Consider the following 21,322-nt stretch of genomic DNA (forward strand, 5'->3'; position numbering starts at 1 on the left):
TTTTCTGCATTATGTCATTCTGTGTGCCTAGATATTTCACAGTCCATTAGACCATATCAAATGTCTTGTTTAATGGAACTGACTGCTAAATGTGTGGTCAGCCATACGCAGTTACAGTTGATGTAAATGAGTCTAAGAAGTTACCAACTCTGGACCTTACCTGGCTGCTTCTTTTCATTCTCACTCTTCCCTCTACTACCCTCCAGAAGTTGTATGGAATTCTGTTGGTGAATTGTTGATTTGATCAGTCTGTAATCTGGCTACCCAAAACGGTGATCTGGCTTTAAACTAGACTTACCTCTTCACCTTTTTTACAAAAGGGAGGATTTTTTTTTTCTTTGAATCTTTCCCAGGAAAGGAATCTTTAGCAATGTTCCTTGGGCTAAGGAACATTGGAACACCACTGAACTTTAGTATGGAGTAATAACAAGCAATGCAGAAGGGATAACCTTCTGCTGGAACTTGGTAGCAGCTGGAGCAATTTCATCTGACTGCAGCTTAAGCAACAAATAATGCCATATTTTGTCATGGCTGTTTGGCCCAGAATTCAAACACTTTGCTTGCTTTATTGCAATGTTTTTTCCTGTTGTCTCCTCTATCATGTACTGTAATGTACCTCTCTGGGATGGAATTTAGCACCAAATTGTGGACACCTAATTGTGAGTGCCTAGTGGAGATGTTCACTTGTGAGCTTCCCTAGCTCCACTGACTGTACTAAGTAGCTCTTTAGGGGAGTTTAACCAGGTGCAGCTGACTTCTACAGACTTGACTCTGAGTTGTGTTGCGATGTTTTCTACCTAAAATGTTGTCAACTGTAGTCCAGCTACAGCAAATGTAGTTGTACTTCTGCATTTTGCATGATTCCCAAATCCACTAGAGTTACTAAAGATTTTCAATTTTAAATTAAGTGGACCATGCTTCAGGCCTTGACTGTTCTTTCCTTTGCTTCCTGTTACTGTATGCTATACTAGCTGTGGTTGCTATTAGTGTGAAAACTATGTTAGACCATTTCAGGAAAGCTAGACAGTATTCTAATCAACATCATCAGTCCATACATACATGTGCTTGAGGGTGCACCATGCAGTGCTGGTTTTTAACAACTTATAATATTAGCATGAGTTTTCTAATAACCCACTGTTATTATGTCTTTGTAAAATGCACTTTAGAGGCCTGGTTTCTATTTCTGACTACCTCGAGGTGGTTTGCTGTGCGTCTGGATGCCATCTGTGCCATTTTTGTTATAGTGGTTGCTTTTGGTTCCCTGCTCCTCGCCAACAGTAAGTACCAATGTTAGAAAAAGTTCACCCAGTAATTACCATGTATAGAAATGTCTAATTCTTTTTCGTAGATTGCTGTTTCTAATTATTTAAGGGCTGTAATTAAGTTAAATGTCTCTTTCTTGATCATGATCTCTTCCTCAGTCTAGGGCACTGGGGCTGTATCTGCTTTCCTGCAAATACTGGAGGCAGTTCAGATGTCTTCTGGGCTTAGGCATGCATCTGCCATCACCTGCAGATGTACAAACAAGCTTGCAAATCTTCTCTTTTGAGATTCTGGCTTCTAGAGCAATAACAACAAATAAATCCTTTTCTTTTTCCTCACCTTTGCCTTTCCTTTTTTGGGCCTACAGTGCTTTGCATTTCATACTGAAACACCCACAGATCTGCTGCTTAAAAACTTTTTTCCTTTCTGCACAAGGCACAGTAGGCCAGAAGGCAAGCTAGAATTCCTAGGACTACTCTTCTAATATTTTTACATCAGCAGGGTAGGTCAGTTCCAGAAAGAAAATCACCTTGTAATAATACATCCAGGATGTAATTGGGTTAGATGTACTAGAATGAGATAGTCATCTAAAGTGTGAAGGCAGAAGTAATTATCTTGGACATGAAAATTAGTGCTAATTTGCTGGGTTTGTTTCTTTTCTTTTTCCTTTGGATAAATTCTGTATATGCATGCATGTTTTAAAATTTGAACACTGTGCTGCTCAATACTGAAAATTTTGCTTGAGTTTGATATTGCAATACAAAAAAGCAAGTCAAAACAATGGTCCTGAATCTTTCCTTGCCTCTGGATAAGGAGTAGCTCCCTTGAAGTCAATAGAACTATGCTAGCATAAAGGTCAATTCAGTAAGAGGACAATTATTCTTAATGTTGGGGCAGACAATTTATTTTGTGAGAGTAGATCCACTGAACACAATAAATATTTATATAGAAGGGGGAAGAAATATTTTCTCCTTTTATTTTATGAGATCACTTACAAGAGTACAAAGTTGATGAAAACGTGTTTAATTTATTTTGAAATCATTTCAGTCTCATTTTATGCTTAGGTTTAAGGGCTGATCTAATTCCTTTAGCAAAAAATTAGAAGGTACTAATTCTCAGCCAGATAGGAATAACCCTAGCAAGCTACAAAATTATAGTCTTGAGACTGAACGTCAGACTTTTTATGTAGTGTTAGGCCAAGGAGAATGGAGATTACCTTTCAAATATACAGGCAATTTCGAAAACACAGAAAAAAACCCTGTATCAAGTAGCAGTTTCTGTCTGGAGCTACTCATTGCACGGATGGCAAGTGCAGTGTAACCAAACAAAATTCTGACCGTGATGCTTCCACCCTGTAAGTAACCTCATGACAGTGAAGTTAACTAGGATTTTTGTAATTACCAGTGTACCTGTTTGATTCTCTTTCTTTGCTTTGTTCTGCAGCTTTGAATGCGGGGCAGGTTGGTTTGGCGCTATCCTATGCAATCACCCTCATGGGAACATTCCAGTGGGGTGTTAGACAAAGTGCTGAAGTTGAAAACCTGGTAACGTTTATTTCTTCCTTTTCATTGCTTGGTTCCTTTTCATGGTTGTGACATGAGGCCTTAAGGATGGAGTTCTTCTTAAATTAACTTAGGTCATTAATACATTAGCAAGTGATTGTGGCACCACTTACAGTCTATAAAGAAAAATAGCCTCTTCTAAGGTATAATTTGACTAATTTCAAGTGTCCATTGATGTGCACAGTGACTGTCTCTCTTCATTCATAGTAAGAGAGGCTTTATAATCTCCCTTCACAGCAGAAAGGAGACTGTCTAGTCACAGTGCAGACAATTGCATTGCAGTGTGCTAAAATTACAAGAGATTAATCCCTCTCTATTAAGTAAGGTTTCCTTAAATTAAAAATTAAAAAAAAAAAAAAAAGATAAATTACTACTTCAAATTTTATTTATATCCCTCATGCCATTTTTAGCATCCTGTAAATTAATTGTGAAGGCCTGTATCTTCTTAATTTGTTGTAAGTTAATCAATATTTGAATGTCTTTATTTATATTGAGAGGATTACATTTTTCCATTCAAAGCAGAATACCTTCCACTAATTAAATATATTTACTAGCATGTTCTGGTATGACTGTTTACTTTCCAAAGTTAATGTATGAGACAAAATAGACTGTAAAAAGAACATACTGAGTATAAGCCTAGAGGTTTTGTGTTGTGTTGACAACTGAAGGTTACATGTAATTATGATTAGCTGACCACAGTCTTGGAAATACGTGTAGTCCTTTTGTAGAAGTTGCAAAGCCATGCTTAACAACAGATACACTGTAGAGTAGAGTAGAGTAGAATAGAATAGAATAGAATAGAATAGACCAGACCAGACCAGACCAGACCAGACCAGGTTGGAAGAGACCTTCAAGATCATCGTGTCCAACCTATCATCCAACACCGCCTAATCAACTAAACCATGGCACCAAGCAACCCGTGCAGTCTCCTGCTAAACACCTCCAGTGATGGTGACTCCACCACCTCCCCGGGCAGCCCATTCCAATGCGCAATCACTCTGTGTAGAATTTCTTCCTAACATCCAGTCTGAACCCTGGTGCAGCTTGAGACTGTGTCCTCTTGTTCTGGTGCTGGTTTCCTGGGAGAAGAGACCAGCCCCCCGCCTGTCTACAAGCTCCTTCAGGCAGTTGTAGAGAGCAATAAGGTTTCTCCTGAGGCTCCTCTTCTGCAGGCTAAGCAGCCCCAGCTCCCTCAGCCTCTCCTCATAGGGCTTGTGTTCCAAACCCCTCACTAACTTCGTTGCCGTTCTCTGGACACATTCCAGCAAGTCAACATCCTTCCTAAACTGAGAGGCCCAGAACTGGACACTGCACTTAATAATAATTTTCTATTTATAATTTTTTTTTTGTCAAGCACTTTGCTTCTTCAGAGCATTTTTCAGACATGAATAAACTAGTAGGTTTTTTTCTGTACCAGTTGGGAAATGTTGGAAGTGTCAGTCTGTGGGACTTTCTTATGTAGTGAGTTACTTTCTGGGAGGGTGTGATTTATAAGTCACTATTAATATGGTGACAGATATCCTGGATTATGGAGTTGCATGGGATAAACGTACTTAAAAGATGTGCTGGGAGTGAGCACAATGGTAGAGTGATGAGGACAAAAATGAATTATAAAGCCAGTAATTTGATGCTAGGAGCTATTTAGCATCTGCCTATAGCTCATATAGCAGTTTCATATCTGGCTTTGTCTTCCCAACACACAATGAAATGATGTCATCTTAGTCAAGACTGACAAGTTTCACAGCTTAAATTTCTTAATACTTAGAAATACTTTCTCAGTACTTACATTAGTAATTAAACCCACTGATTAGAAATGAATACTTATGTATGGATTTATGTATTGTGATAGATTTTGGGTGTGCGGTAGGACATGAGATGCATTCTTCCCACTTTTTCAGTTGTTTCAAGTAAGTATAGGATGGTACTAAATCTTATTTGTGCTCTTAATCTGTGCTTAGAAGAAAAATTCTGGAATAATTTGTGTTGAATCTTTCTAGTAAAAAACCACACGCACATACATATGCATGCACTATTTGCAATAAGCTGAAATGTATATAAATGTGTCTTCTGTCCTCTCCTTAGATGATATCAGTAGAAAGAGTAATGGAATACACAGAACTTGAAAAAGAAGCTCCTTGGGAGACCAACAAGCATCCACCACCTGAGTGGCCAAGCCAAGGAATGATAGCATTTGAAAATGTTAACTTCACTTACAGTCTAGATGGACCGTTGGTGTTGAGACATTTGTCCGTTTTAATTAAACCAAAAGAAAAGGTATGTGTGTATGTGTGTGTGTATGTATGTGGCCATCATTGACTATTCATAGAAATGAGGAGAAGATGATAAGTAGACAAGAAGCTGTGGGAAAAAATACATTATAAAGTCTACGAATGTTAGGAAATTAGTGAATGGTCTTTGAAAAAATAAGCCTTAGTCATATTTAATATCAAAAGCTGAAACCTCTAAATGTAACATAAATGCATCAGGGAACACAAGAGTTCTGTCTTTCAAAACGAAGGCTTAAACATATTTGATAATTTTCTGTTAAAATTTTGAGTTTTGTCAGAAAGTGGCAGACATTCATAAACTGATCAATCCCATAATGTTCCAATCCAAATCAAATGGAGCTTCTTTAGGAAGCTAAGGATTCAGTAGAAGGAACAAAAGGAATGAAGGATGATTCCATGTCAACAGAGAAGGTGAGCAGAGGCAATGAAAAATGAGGAATATGTGATCATTTTCACAGAGCCCCAAATGGAAGATAGAAGAAAGAAATACAAATGAGTTACATAACTTTAGAATTGGGAATTTTGTTTTTGTTCCTTTTGGCTACCAATCCAATTAACTACTGCTATTAATTAGATTGGTAGGCAAAAGAAGCATAGAAATAAAACCCATCCTCCTCTGCAAATTTGACTCTTCTTCCCCAATTTTGATGCTATCCCAATTGAAAGAATGCTGCAGGGAAGGTCTCCCCCCACAGATACAATTAAATTAAAGCCCTGCAGTGTTAATTTGTACTTTGCTACATTTCAAATGCACATGGACTTTTATGATTAGGATATCTTCCCTAGGAGGCTGGTTCAACTCTCCACAATCATTGCCTTGGCCTCCTTTGTATCATGCTTTTCTATTCAGTCCCAAACCTGTTTCATTCCTCAAGTGGAGCTCTTTAATAATGTGCGTTTTACAAGAATTCAACTCAGCTTTGCTGGATGGAGATGCTCTTACAGAATTAAGTATGGGTGAATTAAAAATGGTGCTTAAGAAGAAGAGCAAAAGGAATGTTTATCTCCTCCTTACTTTTCTTCCCCATTTGCCACCTCTCCAGCCGTTACATATCATTCCAATGTAATAGCAGAAAATATTTCAATTTCTTAAGGAGGGATAGAAATAAAATGAAAAATGGAAGAGATAGGAAGAGATAGTAGCAATATATGATTCAGTCCTTGGTGGGGGCAGGAGTGAGAGGGATGACTGGGGGGATTGATTTTTGTTGAGTGATCATCATGTGGTTTTGTCATCCTGAAGTGAATTTACCCAGCTTGAAATCATTGCCAAGAACTCTGTGTTTGTTTTCTATGATGTTTTGCAGTGTATTGCAGTAGACTGACATTGTGTAAAATAAATCTCTCAAGCATCTGTGCTCCTTATATTGGTTTTAATTATGGAGAAGCATCTCTACAGAACCAAGTTTCCAGATCTGCTAGGGATTCTGCCCATGTGGCTGTCAGTGAGAGCTCTTATGCCTGTTCAGACCCAGGGCTCATGCAGACTTATGGTGGCTGCAGTGCTGCTGGCAGGATGAACAAGTGTAAACTTCTGCCATGCTTGTGGTTTTTCTTGTCATCTCAGCGCCTAGATTGAGTAGCTACTGGTGCAGGTTGGGATCTTCTTGTCACAGCATTCAGTGATTCCCCACTGTTAAAGCAGGCTAGGAAGGACCCTCTGCTTCAACTATCTTTGCTAACATAGCGTAGAGAGACCACAGTGATCATCTAAGAAGCTCTGCAAGCAGCTGGCTGTGATGAACCTCTTCAGCTACTAGAGTTACAAAAAGAGAAGGTTAGCTTGTGCAGCCTTGGGATTCAAACACCACTCTCTTTGCTTTAGGATGCTTGTGCTTATTGACTACTATCTTCTCAAATGCCCTTGTCCTGACAGACCCTAAATTATACATTGTCCACAACAACCCCATGCAGTGCTACAGGCTGGGGTCAGAGTGGCTGGAGAGTGGCCAGGCAGAAGGGGACCTGGGGGTACTGGTTGATAGTAGGCTGAACATGAGCCAGCAGTGTGCCCAGGTGGCCAAGAAGGCCAATGGCATCCTGGCCTGTATCAGGAATAGTGTGGCCAGCAGGACCAGGCAAGTCATTGTGCCCCTGTACTCAGCACTGCTTAGGCCGCACCTTGAGTCCTGTGTCCAGTTCTGGGCCCCTCAGTTTAGGAATGATGTTGAGATGCTGGAACGTGTTCAGAGAAGGACAACAAAGCTGGTGAGGGTTTTGGAGCACAAGCCCTATGAGGAGAGGCTGAGGGAGCTGGGGTTGCTTAACCTGGAGAAGAGCAGGCTCAGAGGAGACCTTCTTGTGTCTACAGCTACCTGAAGGGAGGTTGTAGCCAGGTGGGGGTTGGTCTCTTCTCCCAGGCAACCAGCACCAGAACAAGAGAACACAGTCTCAAGCTGCTCCAGGGGAGGTTTAGGCTAGATGTTAGGAAGAAGTTCTTCTCAGAAGGAGTGATTGGCCATTGGAATGTGCTGCCCATGGAGGTGGTGGAGTCACCGTCACTGGAAGTGTTTAATAAGAGACTGGATGAGGCACTTAGTGCCATGGTTTAGTTGATTACATAGTGTTGGATGATAGGTTGGACTTGATGATCTTGAAGGTCTTTTCCAACCTTGTTAATTCTATTCTATTCTAAATCTGAGGGTATGGCTGCGTGAAGAAGTTAGGAGGACGGGTGTCTAGATTTATGGCATGGCATCTGTTCATTTAAGTACTCTCACAATGTAGGGTAAATGGGAGGTTGCCTGAGGGACAACAAAGATGTGGGCAGTTTCAGAGTAGCTGAAATGCTGTAAATCTCACTCTCATTTTTAATGCATCTCTACTTTGAAGTACAAGGAACGCTTGAGTGATGAGCCCAGCATAGCAGGTGTACTGCTGTGCCTTGGCTTACACAAGCCAACAAAATCCTGGCCATTTGATTCCTGTTAGGTGGCTAGGATGACTTCCATTTCCAGACTGTCACAGTGTTTGCACTGGCTATGAACATGGGCTTCTGAAGAATAGAATTTATTAAAAAGCATAAATTAATGTGGATGCTGAGAGCTGTTTCAAATTCATGTCTGTTTTCAGCAGCCTGTAGTCAGTTGGACCAAAAATACAAATAGATGCCTCTAAATACTGAAGAGCATAGTCCTTTCATTTGATGCCAAACTTAAAGTGGGATTTTGACAATATGCAGAGCAGCTGCATTTTTATTTTAAGTATCACTGTATTTTGTATGTTGGTTTTCTTTTTCTTTATATCCTTAATACAATACTTTGTATCACTGACATTTAAAGAGAAACAATTGAACCTTTGTTTTCACAACTCTGGGTGTCTGTGTTCTCCATTCAGCATTTTCTTTCTGAGCTGTAGTGTAACTGTTCAGAACTATTTCCCCTTTGTTTTGCTGATACAATTTAGAATACTAGACATTTTGTCATTTCTTATAACAGTTTTGCTTAAATTAGGCTGCATCTTTAATAATAAGCACTGTATAAATGTTAATTAGTTTGTATACAATAGTACAATAATGAATTGTTGGATGAAATTGTTGACTTGGAAAATAGAAGTAGAAAATACCTTTTAGATTATGCAGCATAATTTGCTCCTTAGAGTATACTTTTCCAGTGCTTTGTGTATTTTCCATCAAATGTGGGCACTGTTACTTTGTCTGAGTTTACTGTCTGTGACTGTTAGAAAGTTTCTCCTTGGTCTTCAATGTAATGTTTTCTGTGCTTAATTTAATTCCAGCAGTCATTAGTGCATACACCTGAGTCTCAGGCAGTGGGTAGTTGCCCTCTGGTGTCTGTACGTATACTCCTGAAGGTTTTCATGTTTCTTCCTTCCTTCTGCATCCCTACCACTTTGCCAGGCTATGTCATACATGTTTAACGCTTGTAAATCCTTCCTCATCAAATCAGTATCTCCAGCCCATATTAATTTTGTGTTGTACTTCTCTGAACTCTTTCCAGTGTGTTGATTTCTTTCTGGAAGTGTGATGATTAGAACTGAATGCAGGAAATAACAAATCCTGACAAATCAGATCTGTGTAGAGGGTTATGCTCATCACCTTCTCTGATAAAATCGGTTACTGTACCTTCTTTTCTCTAAGAATAGCTTACCTGAAGACAACATTAAAACAACAACAAAAAGTTTGTTGATCAAGTACAATTTGATTATCAGTAATTATAGATTTTCTCTCATTAATTAGTGGGCCTACTTTATCCCGAGTTGGTTTCATTGAAAGGTTTGTAGGTCTTAACCCTTTACTGTGAGCATTTCCACATTTCTCATTCATTGTCTATACCTCTCTGTCTCTGAAAGCATTGTTTTTAGATATTGCATACAGCTTCTGATTTATGTTTGGAACATACAGAAGCCTGAATAACTACGATTTTATTATTCACTGTTCCTTCTGTTTAGAAAGGAACTGCAGCTTGCTCGCCTGGCCCTGTAGTTTCAATACTTGTGTCCTCTCTATTGAAGCTGTCTGAAGCATGAATACAGGTTATAATCCTGCTAGTTTTGGCTTTAGAGTTTGCCTGCCTTAAAGTAATTCACCTTAATGATGCTAACAAAACCCAGTCTTGATTATTAAAATTAGGAATACTGCTTATACATTGTTCACAAAATGCTTTATGGGAGTCTCTTTTGGGGGGATTGAGAAGTAGATACATGCCTTGAATGATTTGTCTAACATCACCCAGCAAACCAGGTTTAGTATAAAATTTAGCAGCCTTGAATCACATTGCTCTGCACACCAAGCCACTTGTTTTTACACAATAAGCCACCATGCGTTAAGGGAAGATATTTCACCTTTGAATGTGATCCAAGAAATTATTGAGTATCCAAATGTCACCTGAATCCAAACTGATTTGTGGGGAGGTTTTTGCCTCAGAAAAATATTAATTATAAAGAATTTTTATTTGGTGCTTGTTCTACTATAAATCCTGTGATGTTGTAAAACTGTTGCTTGACATATTAATTTATCCTGAAAAGCCTGTGGTTTAATTGTACAGTCTTGGTTTGCTCTGTAGGTCGGAATAGTGGGAAGAACTGGAGCTGGGAAAAGCTCTCTGATAGCAGCCCTCTTTCGCTTGGCGGAACCTGAAGGGAAAATTTGGATTGATAAGTATTTGACGTCAGAGCTGGGACTTCATGACTTGCGGAAGAAAATTTCAATTATACCTCAGGTACGAGAGTGGTTTGGTTTGCTATAAACTTCTTCAATATAATGCTGTAGTATTTAAAATGTTTTGCTGGGATGTGTTCCCCCTGCATCCCTGTGTGCAGCAGACAGAAACTTCATTGATGTGTTACTTTTACTTAAACGAAGTCTTGATTATTTTAAGGTAAAGAGAGTCAGCTTGGAGGACTGGAGTATTTTCCTCCTTGTTTTGTCCTCTGTCTGTTTCTCTGGAATACTTGTGTGTAGGCATTAGCAGTGCACTGTCCTTTAGTACAGGAAAGAGCAGAGAAAATCTGACAGGAATATACCAGTCTTTAGCACTCTGAAGTCACTTTATCCTTTGACAGCAATTCCTGCTCAATGCATTACCTGAAGTTTCCTTAGCAAGGGCCTTTGAAGGATCACTTTCACCTGTCTAGCTACCCTTGTACAAACTAACTGAGTCTAGATCTAGAAAGAGCAAATGTGCCAACTAGCAGTGAGCTACCTACCTTTCCATTACTTGGAGAAGGTTGAACAGGAGAAGACCAGAGAAACAGGGAAAAAAGAGTGGGTCATTACAACTTGCTGAGTTCTAGAAGCTGAATGCAGTAAAGGCTACAATACAGGAGTCAAAAAATAGGATGGTGTTAGAAATAGCCTGCTGTCTAGTGCTAGAGTGGAAGAAAGGGCATTCCAAGAGTCCAGGTCTTCACTTCTATGATCTTACTTTCAAATGAGACATTGAGTCAGAGAAGGGTGATGTATCACCTCAAAACTTCCTAAAGGCAGAGCCTGTGCAGGTTAACATGTTTCATGAGAGCTCTGATCTCTTCCATGATTGCTTGCTCTCCAGTGGAGAGGGAGGAAGCTTATATGCTGCAAATGGAAAGTCTTGTTTTTGGAAAATAATTTGTCTGGGATGTTCTAGCAAGTAGATAGAACAGTAGGCTAGAAACCAGAGGAATTAGTTTACCATGCTTAGCATTAATTCTTAGATCACTGTCTTTATTACAGAAGCTGTATTTAGAGTTCTTACACTATCTTTTTATCAAAATGTTTGCTACCCTGTTGGCAGGATGACATTCAGAATGTATTACTCTCTTTAAATTGAAGATCTGATAAAAATGGTAATGCATAGTGGTTCTAAGCCTCTCTTGATTACCTGCTTTCTCCATACACCCCCTCAAGAATAGGAATCAGAGAAAAGAAGTAGGTATGCTATTATTAAAAAAAAAAAAGGTGCACCTTCAGCAATTGGATTGTTGCCTAATGCAGAATGTCTTTTGTTCCTGCATGCTGAAGGCTTTGTTATCGCAGTGGAGGTACTCACTTGGAACTAGTCATCCATTATATGTAAAGAGGACTTTATGTGGATATAAGTTCTATCCTTTTTGTTTGTGTACATCATTCTTTTCTCCTGAAAGCAGACGATCATTTGTTCCTTCAAGATCTGTGGCTTTTTGAAAGCCTTGCCCACAACTATTACAGGTGATGTCTAACTGTGGAAGAGTTCAACCAAGCTGTGTAAGAGAGAGAACTGAGAGGCAAACTGCTGGTCAAATGCAGTTGCTATATGTTGAGTGATGCAGATGCTCAAAGTTCACTGCATTTAATTATACATGGTATTTTTCATACGTTGGTCTATTGACGTGTCTGTAAAACTATTTTAATCCACTTGAATTCTGTGACTTAATATCATCAGATTTGTATGATAGGGATTTCATGATGGTTCCAAGGGGTTTTAAGTGTCCATAGGCTAGCAGGTAGCATTTCTTTTCCACACAAGAGAAGACTTGTCTCCACTAAACTATGCAAAAAATGTGAAGTGATGGTAGTGACAAGAGGAAGAGTTTAGAGTAAGATTTATACTACAGTAAACTGAGTGGTAGGCATTGTCTTGTACTGTGTCAATAATTTAAATAGTAATGAAGCATCATGTAGTTACTTTGCAGCAAACATCTCCAGAATTATGTGGGAAGCTAAGAAACTGTAGGGAGAGATGCTTATTAAATTTGTAAAATAAAGCATGCTAAACAGAACCATTCCTAGAGAGTGATGAGGCAAGGCTGGAGTTTTCTTAGAAGTTTAAATATCAACATGGAGAAATAAAAGTGCTTAGGCTTCTAATTGCTTGCTTGGACAGAGCTATGTGAAGGTTGTTTGTAAATCTTTTCTATGCAAATGCTGTCTGCCTCCCTGACTGCAAGCATTTTTACAACAATTATTTACAGGTTTGTCTTATTACTTTCCTCTCATAAACTAGACTAATTTAAATAATAATCTGTGTCAGAAATAGTAATTAAAAAATATCCTTATCTTCTGTTGCAGTACATGTCTGTTGCTGGGACTTTTGTAATACTTACAAACATTTAATAATTTTATAAATTCAGCCTCTTATTTTGCTAACCTATAAAAATGAATTGAAAAGGAAAATAAGTCTAACAATACTTCCAAAACACACCAATTGGTGCATTGAAATACATATTGCTAAGCAAATTACTTTCTGGGTGTTTTTGGGAAAAAAAAAAAGTTCTTTAACCTATTAATAGTTTTGTGGGGTTCTATTTTTTTTAAATCCTTTTGTTCATTCAACAGGTTTTTAGTGACATGTTGCTAATGCAACAGATATGTTCAAATAATGGACGTGTTACATCAAGAAATGCATAAGTTCTTTTACATTGTTTGTGGCATGTTCTGTCTTTGTTAATCCTTTTATACCACTCAGTGGTTTAGAAATTAAATAAAAGGGTTACGGTCTAAATTCTGTTTGATTTGCTGCAGCAATTTGGAGAAGCTGGGCATCACTAGAGTTAGATGGGGTGTAAGTCATGACAGAGGTTAATCTCAGAGTAAGATGAAGTTGTCTAATGTAAGTTAGACTTTATTTCCTAGGGGAGAAAAAGAAAACATTTTGCATAAGATTTCTCCAATGTAAAGAAGACTGACAACATGATGAATGGTCTTCATTTATGATTAGCACTATTGCAGCTTTTGACTTGTTGTCTTTATGTGTGGTATTAAGTGGAGTTTACCCCTAAAGTCATGTCAGTGCATGACTCTCAGGTCTGGTAACTCGCGTTAGTGAGTCCTGATCTGTTGCTTAAGGAGTTCTGGACCAAAAGTTGTCTTTCCGCTTCTCAAACACTACATTTCCTGGTGTGAATTGATTTGTGCTAGTTTGATTAATGTTATTGGTCTGACCAGGAACTGAAGTAGAGCATAACTTGATTCAGCAGCAGGTAAACCCACAGTGGTACCTAAATGGGAGAAGGTACCTATTTGACTCCGTGATATGTTTTGAGTTAGAGCTTTGCCCAGAAGTGCTCCAGTTCTATGTAAATTTTTGATGCCGTGGAAGTACACATTAACTTCCGTGTGCATAGGTTTAAACATTGTGTTGCAGTGGGGAAAAGTATTGCTCTTAGGCTCTGGTGGTAAAATTGAAAGGCTTTTATGGTATGAAATATTTTTTTTAAAATCCAATAACCAATCCACAACCAGAGAAGGATAACAGGGATGTATTGTGAGCTCTTTGATTCCTCTCCAGTTTATGTACTTAAAAAGCAAATTTTCAAAACTGCCCCAACATCATTTGGGAGTGTGAGTTCATTGACAGCGGTAGGTGCTGGTTTTCATTAACAATACCAGGAGGACAGCAATGATTTCATGTGTGTGTGTGTGTGTATATATCTTGTGGCATCAAAACAGTGGCATGTAAATGCCCTTGTGAGTACCGACATAACTGCGTACAGCAATTTGCAAACAGACCTGTCCTGTTTGCAAATACCATCATCCAGACTGGTTGAGCATTTGCCTCCCCCACTTTGAGCATGCTATTGTGAAACGCTCTTTTGCATTTCACAGAAGGTAACTTGTTGTTGGATGTTTCTGTGCCGGCTTTGATACAGATTATTTCTGATTATGATTAAACTACCTCTTGCAATATAAAACCTGTGTTTATAATGGAGCACTAATTTTACTGAATTTTAGGAGCCTGTTTTGTTCACTGGGACTATGAGGAAAAACTTGGATCCTTTCAATGAGTACACAGATGAAGAGCTGTGGAATGCCTTGGAAGAGGTGACTTGCTAAATCTAATAATGTGCATCTTATTTTTACTAGCCAAATAACACAACAGTGCTCGTGTGTTAGGTTGTAGATGTTTTCATCAGGTTTAGTAAGGGCATACCTGTTGATGGAAAAAGGTAGACCATTGTGTGTGCCTTTCTCTGTGTATTTGCATGTGTTTGTAGGCATGTACATTGTTATGTCTTTTATGAAAAAATTACCCTTTGGGATGATGCTTTGGTTACATTTTGATTCATATCTTACTTCTAATGAACATTAATAGATTCTTAACAATGTGCTTTAATGTTTTTGGAATTCTGATAACTGACACACTGTGTAATCCAACTTGGCACATACTCATTTTATGTCAGAATATAAAAGGTAAACCTTGCATACTTATTGTTGTGTCATCAGGCACACAATAGCTGATTTAAAAGAGTCTTACTCATCCCACAATATGTTGACATGTCAACAGGTGCAACTGAAGGAGGTTGTGGAAGAGCTGCCTAATAAAATGGAGATGCAGCTGGCAGAATCTGGATCTAATTTTAGTGTTGGTCAGAGACAGCTGGTGTGTCTTGCCAGAGCAGTTCTAAAAAAAAATCGGATCCTTATCATCGATGAAGCAACAGCAAATGTGGACCCGAGGTAAAAACAAAATGTCATGTTAAGATGGGTTGTTTTTTTCCTTTTAATATAATCATCTGTACTGTAGAGATGAAGTTAAATGCTTTATATTTCTTGTATTGGTGCTTCATGTCTTTAATGGTAGCATCATAACTGTCTATTCAAAAATGGAGTGGCTGAGCTTTGACTACAGAGCAGATTATATAGATTCACAGATTAATGGAACACCAGGTTGGAAGGGACCTCAAGGATTATCTAGTCCATCTAGGGTAAGAATATAGTTTAAATGAGATAGCCCAGAACCCTGCGAGCTAGGCCTTGAAACTGTCTAACGTAGGGGAATCCACCACTTCCCTTGGAAGTTTATTCCAATGTCTAATAGTTTGAATGGTGAAAAAGTGTTTTCTGGCATCAAATCCGAATCTCCCTAGTAGCAACTTGTACCCATAGAAACTTGTACCCGTAGAAACTAAGTGCTCAAAATATCTCTAATTTCAGTGCATTCCATAGAGTAGGTAAATGACTCTTCAGAGTTTGTTTCTACTGCAGCTGTAGAAAAGAAGACAAGAGCCTTCTTAGAAATGCCTATCAGTGACATCAGAATAGCCGTGAAACAAGTTGAGCTTTGTCAGTTTGTGACAAAAGAAGAAATGGAAGAAATGTCTCCAGGAAATAATAATAATAATTAAAAAATTGCTAATAAAAATATATAGAAAGGTGAAGAATAGGTATAAGCAAACCCAGATACCTCTATTACAAGATACTGTCCCTTCAGATAGTTCAAATACTAGTGTAGTAAGTTACAGAAAAAATAGTGGTGGTGGGGAAGGTAAGCTATCCTAAACACCCCAGGAATTGCAAAACAGAGATATTTTAAAGCTACAAAGGGACTCATTTATCATTCACTATTTTTGCCTTGTATAACTCGGGCCAGTAGAACTTTCCTGAATTCATTCCTGTTTGAACTAGAGTGTACTTCAAGTAAAACATCCAACCTCAATAGAAAAAAAAAATCAATGACAACCCTTGTTAAATTGTTCCAATAGCTAAGTACCCCCACTGTTAATTTTTGAAATGCTGGTGGAAATATTTTGGAAACAATACTGCAAACGTACTGCATCAATTAGTCTAAGCTGAATATATGGTTCCAACAAACTATGGCTTGAGGGAGAACTCAAAGTCCAAAGAGGACAATAACGCAGCAAGTCCCTCAAACAGATGCATTAAGGATTTTCTATGTCATCTGGGCGTGACTCATTTTTATAACATCTTCTTGGGGGAGAAGTGGTGCCACTAGGGTAGCTTTGCAGTTCAGCTGACAGTGTATTTCTAAAATCTTCAGAGAAGTGCAGTCCCTTCCCAGAGATTCTCCTTTGTCTTTTTTATCTCTCTTTCTTTCTTTTTTTTTTTCCCCTCCATTTTTGACTATTAGTTTATTTTTGGCTGAGCTCTGATAGATTAACCATGATTAATCATAGCTGTGGAAATTTAATACCATCTTACTCATCCTCCCTATTTCAGCATTTCACATGTGTGTGTTCTAAACTTGCACTATCCATGTAATTGATCTTGATTAATGTGTGCTGCAATATATATTATAATAAGGTAAATGTTTGTTTGTATCAACTCAAGGTATAACAATACAAATAATAGCTTGGAACTTCTTTGAATTCAGATTGCATTACAGTTGTTATTACCTTTTCCTTAATGTGTTGCTGTAACTAGAGCCAAGTATTTTTCAGCTGTGCAATCTGATAGGGCGCTCATGAGGAAATGCTGATGTGGGTTGCTTAACAGCAGTTAGGGAGGCATTTTTGGCATGTAAGGAAAACCTCCTCTTCTGATGCACAACCCCCATACCTGGCACCTTTGTCTCTAGGCTGGCGGCAAGCATGCCTCATATCAACCACCTGGGATAGAAAGCCATGGGGAGCTGGCACCAGCTCTGGAGATACTCTTTCTCTTTTTGTTTTTCTGGATCTTCATCTCTTTGCCTGAACCACTGCTTTCAACCATGCCATTCTCCAGTTCAACCTGGAAGCAAATGTGAGAAAGCAGGGTTAGGGCTTGAGAGGAGGAGAAGGAAGGGTGAGATGACATGAGGTAGCGGATGCCAGGATATGACAGCAGGGTGAGAGCTGTGCAGTGTACCTTTGCCAGGGCTTAGGGACACTGCAACTCAGCTAGGCCTTTGTTACTTGTGGCTGAGTGAAGCTGAGCAAAGGAGTTAAAGGAAGGAATTTGAAGTTTATCCTCTCTCCTTCTTGCATCTTTCAGCTCCCACATGTACCCTTATTTTTCCCCATTCCTCCATGTAGCTACCAGCTGCTCTGCATGCTGCAGGGGTGTCAGCACTGTTGTGAGGGAGAGGAGGAGCTTGCCATAAAGAAGTTTGCCCTAAGTCAGACTACTTGTGCATTTTACATGATGACTGACAGACATTTAATTGATCTTATCTTCTTGGTCCTGAAGCCAGCATTCTCACTTTGAAGAGTGGAGTAATTTTAAAGCATTTGAACCCTTCTGGAAAGTTGCATGGAAATCTGGACCAGTAGAGATGAAACTCTTTCTGTAGTCACTTTGGTAATATCTAGAAAGAAAATCCTTAGTAACTGAGACTAGTTTTTCAATGAGCCAGTTGAACTTAACAAGCTTCCTGTGCACTGACTACACTATTATGTGTTACCTTGTATTTTTGTTGCTTGGAGAGGACAAAACCTTTTGGGACCAGTGGTTTTTTACATGGGTTGCTCATTGAGTCTGGTAAAAACAGCCATTGCACTTAGTTCAGTTTATTAGCCAGCTTAACCTTGTAAAGTTTAACCTTTCATTACATCTAACTGCTATCTGTAACTGTTTCTCTTTTGGAGAAATTATCTAAAGCCACTCTGGAGTTGTGTAGTTGTGAGATACGCTTTCATGACAATTCCAGCAGGACTTTAGACAGAAGATAATGACTTACCCAGTTTTCTTTCAGGAGCTTAGTTGCTTCTCATTCAGGTCATATTTATTCTTGCTCTTTAGATAGTTTTCTTTTCACACATTCAAATAATTAAGGTATTCATGTTACACCAGATACTGGTTTGCTGTGATACTTGGTGTTAGATCCTCAAACTGTGGTACCAGTGGGACAGCTATACCACCATTTTGTGCTTTCTTATTGTATTGTTCCTTGCAATAGCGAGCATTATGATTCCCATTTTCATATAATCAGATTGATTGAGCTTCTGTCATCCAGCAGCCCTGGTTTTGGTATTCAGGTTGCATCTTTGGTTTCTAATGTGCCTGAAAGATGATGGCTTTTGATCCACTGAGATGGGTGATGGAATCATTTGGCATTTGCTTGGCCACTTTGTCAGTGTGGGTAGACACCACAAAGGGTTCATTTATGCTCTGAATAAAAAGACAGAAGTACTGCTTCCTTTGTCACTTTTCACAGGAGTAGTTTGCTCTAATTGACGTGTGATACAGTCTCTACTGTCTGTCAGCACATAATTCCATACACAGATCCTCTGCTCAGTCTTCTAGATTATCTTGTCTTTTAGATTTTCTTGCCTTTCCTACATTCTTCCTGAGGTTCCCCTGGAAGTTACTGATGATGCTTCTGCCTGCCACCCCAAAAACCATACTCCAAGTTCTGCCATGCACCTTAGAGAGGATCTGATCGAGTCATTATCAGCTGACATGTTTGCATGAGATTTCATACTGTGATATTTAAAGATGGAACTATTAGGTCTCTGATTACTTTGTAGAACGTTTGTCACACCCACAATATGGCTAGCAGTTTCTTATTAGGAATAAGCTTATATTCAAGAAAAACCTGTTTAAGATAATAGTCTGATAGTATCTATCAAAGAATGAGAAATGGTTTCTATTGTAAATGCAGGAAGAGGTGGTGCTATGAGGAATGCATGTAATAAAGGAAGATACAATAAATGAATACAGAGGACAGGGATGTTCAAGAATGAGGCATTCTCCTCAGATAACAGTAGGAGTAACCTGAGAATTATAAATAATTCTGAGCCCTTTCAAAAATGTTGTTTTCATAATTCCTGAGCAACCTATGATTCTTTGTGCTCTGTTGTAGCTCTGCAGGAAGATTTCCTTTACATAATTCTAGAGAGTATTGAACATTTCATTTCTGTTTCTTTATTCTAACAATAGCAGAGTGTTGTCACATATGGCCCTGTTTCTTCCCTTTTGAGAATAGTAAGGTCATTAAGGCATCACTGAGAAGACACGTGCAAAATAATACATGTGCATTAACACTAGGGTGAAAACACTGATACCGCAGTCATGTGGGATGTTAATGATGAAAACTGAATTTGTTCTGACTCCTCATGTCTCTTTCTCTGATTGCATACTGGCCTTTATTCAAAAGGAGAAGTTGAGGAACACCTGCTTCCCACCATGTTCTTTAGCTGTTTTTAGGAAGTAGGAGCACAAGGACCAAGCCTTCTCAGACTGTGGCCCAGAACCTGGTTCTTTTAAGCTCATGACAGAGCTTAAATGGTTCTGTCCCAGATGAAGATGATAATCATCATGCACGGGAACTCTTACTTAACTGTCTTCCTTCCTCTCTGATAATGCCTTCTGTCATCAGTGGGGATTTGGTTTTGTTGTACTGATTGCTTAATCTTATTTTGTTGTAGAAGTTATATTCAGTCCTCCAGAGTATGAGCTTATGCTCCCTACTGTGGAAACTAAATGGTTACTCCATTCCTCCAAGTCATCCTGTTCTTCCAAAGCTGTCTTTGTCCACTTTTTATTGTTAGTGCCTCCTGACATGATTGCATCAGAACAATTCTTTTCTTTTTGCTTAATTTATGAAGTGATACCAAACATTTATCATGTGTAGACAGATTGAGTGTAGAGTACTACTTCTGTCTAAAAAAAATATTATTTGTTAGAGGAAGACATATGTTGCATGAATCTCTGCTGCATTGTATTTGATTTTTCCAGTTAACAATTTTGAAGAATTGAGGCTTTGCAAACAACTGATTGAAGCCAATCTACCTGCCTAAATAGTTTATCCGGATATCTCCTTTGTTCTTTTTTAACCATATCTACAGAATGTATTATTCTTCATGTTGTATATAAAGTATTGTTTCATGTTTTAATAGAAATGCTGGCAATGAGACCCATGCCTTTAAGTGCCTGAATTCTGGGCTGGAGCTTCCTTGGCTGATCTAACTAAAACTGTTTTGGAGTTCTTTGTCTTCCTTCTGTCCTGGATGAGATTTTTAGTTTCTCTACCTTTTTCACCATTGTCACCTGTCATAGATTCATGCATGGTAAACAGGTTAACCTGTCCATTTCTCCCAATACAGAATTGAGGGGAAAGCTGCACACAAAAATGCTGGGTTGAGATAGAAAGAGTTGAGATTAAAAGTTTTACTGAGGAAAACAGATAATAATACAATGCACAATCACCTTAGTATATGATATTATATGATATGAAATATAATATAATATAATATAATATAATATAATATAATATAATATAATATAATATAATATAATATAATATAATATAATATAATATAATATAATATAATATAATATAATATAATATAATATTTAATGCACCTTAGGTTAGCCTTCTTGCAGAAACAGGAATGCAGCATAAAGCAGAAAACCAGGGAACTAGCCAGTTACCACCCGTCTCACCACCTTTCCTGTGGGAAAGAGCCAGAACCCAAAAGCAGCAACCAGAACAGGAAGCCTCTCATGATACAATCCAAACTTACTGCCCCATAATATTTTGCTCCAGCCTGCACCTTCATTTGAAGCTGGCATGAGGCAGGATGGTATGAACAGCAGCAGGTTAAAACTCAACTTATGACACACCAGTATTTGTTTTGAAGGATGATGGGCAGTATGTGAGTGCTCATATTGCCCGTTTTTGTGCCCAGATTGGCATCCAAGGCTTGCTATGCACTGTGGGCTTCCAGGTGCCTCTAGAGGGCATTCATCACCTGATGGCTGCCTAATTCAGGTTCTCTGATTCACCTTCCAACCATGTCTTTCCCCTTTCATTGACTTTAGAGATTTGCCCACTCAAAACTGACTGGTGTGCTTCAGATTAGGTGGCGGGAGTGTTTCTCTTGTACTTAGTTAGATGGCCAATTCATTTAGTGGGTTGAGGCTCTTAACTTCCCTTCTTTGAGTTCTGTGTTCCAGTTGCTACTTTTGATTTAAGGAATGTGTCACATTCTCTTTTTTTTTTTTCTGTGTTCAAGTTTTTGAGCTACTGCAGTTCTAGTTTAGTTTACCAACCACCTCCTTCATTTCAAGTGCAAAATATTATTAAATAAAGAACCTTAATTATAGGCTGGTTTGGGGTTCATTCTTCAGTT

At 38.6% G+C, this 21,322-nt stretch overlaps 1 protein-coding gene across 2 annotated transcripts in view; it reads left to right on the forward strand.

Moving 5' to 3' along the window:
* Positions 1-21,322, forward strand: part of ABCC4 (ATP binding cassette subfamily C member 4 (PEL blood group)) — a 165,355-nt gene that overhangs the window by 119,522 nt on the left and 24,511 nt on the right. For both annotated transcript variants that reach the window (XM_068169145.1, XM_068169221.1), the window contains exons 23-28: positions 1,167-1,277; positions 2,707-2,807; positions 4,908-5,099; positions 10,135-10,290; positions 14,259-14,348; positions 14,812-14,984. In XM_068169145.1, coding sequence (XP_068025246.1) covers positions 1,167-1,277; positions 2,707-2,807; positions 4,908-5,099; positions 10,135-10,290; positions 14,259-14,348; positions 14,812-14,984 — 823 coding nt within the window. The remainder of the gene's footprint in view (positions 1-1,166; positions 1,278-2,706; positions 2,808-4,907; positions 5,100-10,134; positions 10,291-14,258; positions 14,349-14,811; positions 14,985-21,322) is intronic.

The sequence above is a fragment of the Melanerpes formicivorus genome, unplaced genomic scaffold, assembly GCF_026170545.1.
Source record: "Melanerpes formicivorus ecotype bairdi unplaced genomic scaffold, bMelFor1.0.p_v2 SCAF_1, whole genome shotgun sequence".
Classification (NCBI taxonomy): domain Eukaryota; kingdom Metazoa; phylum Chordata; class Aves; order Piciformes; family Picidae; genus Melanerpes; species Melanerpes formicivorus.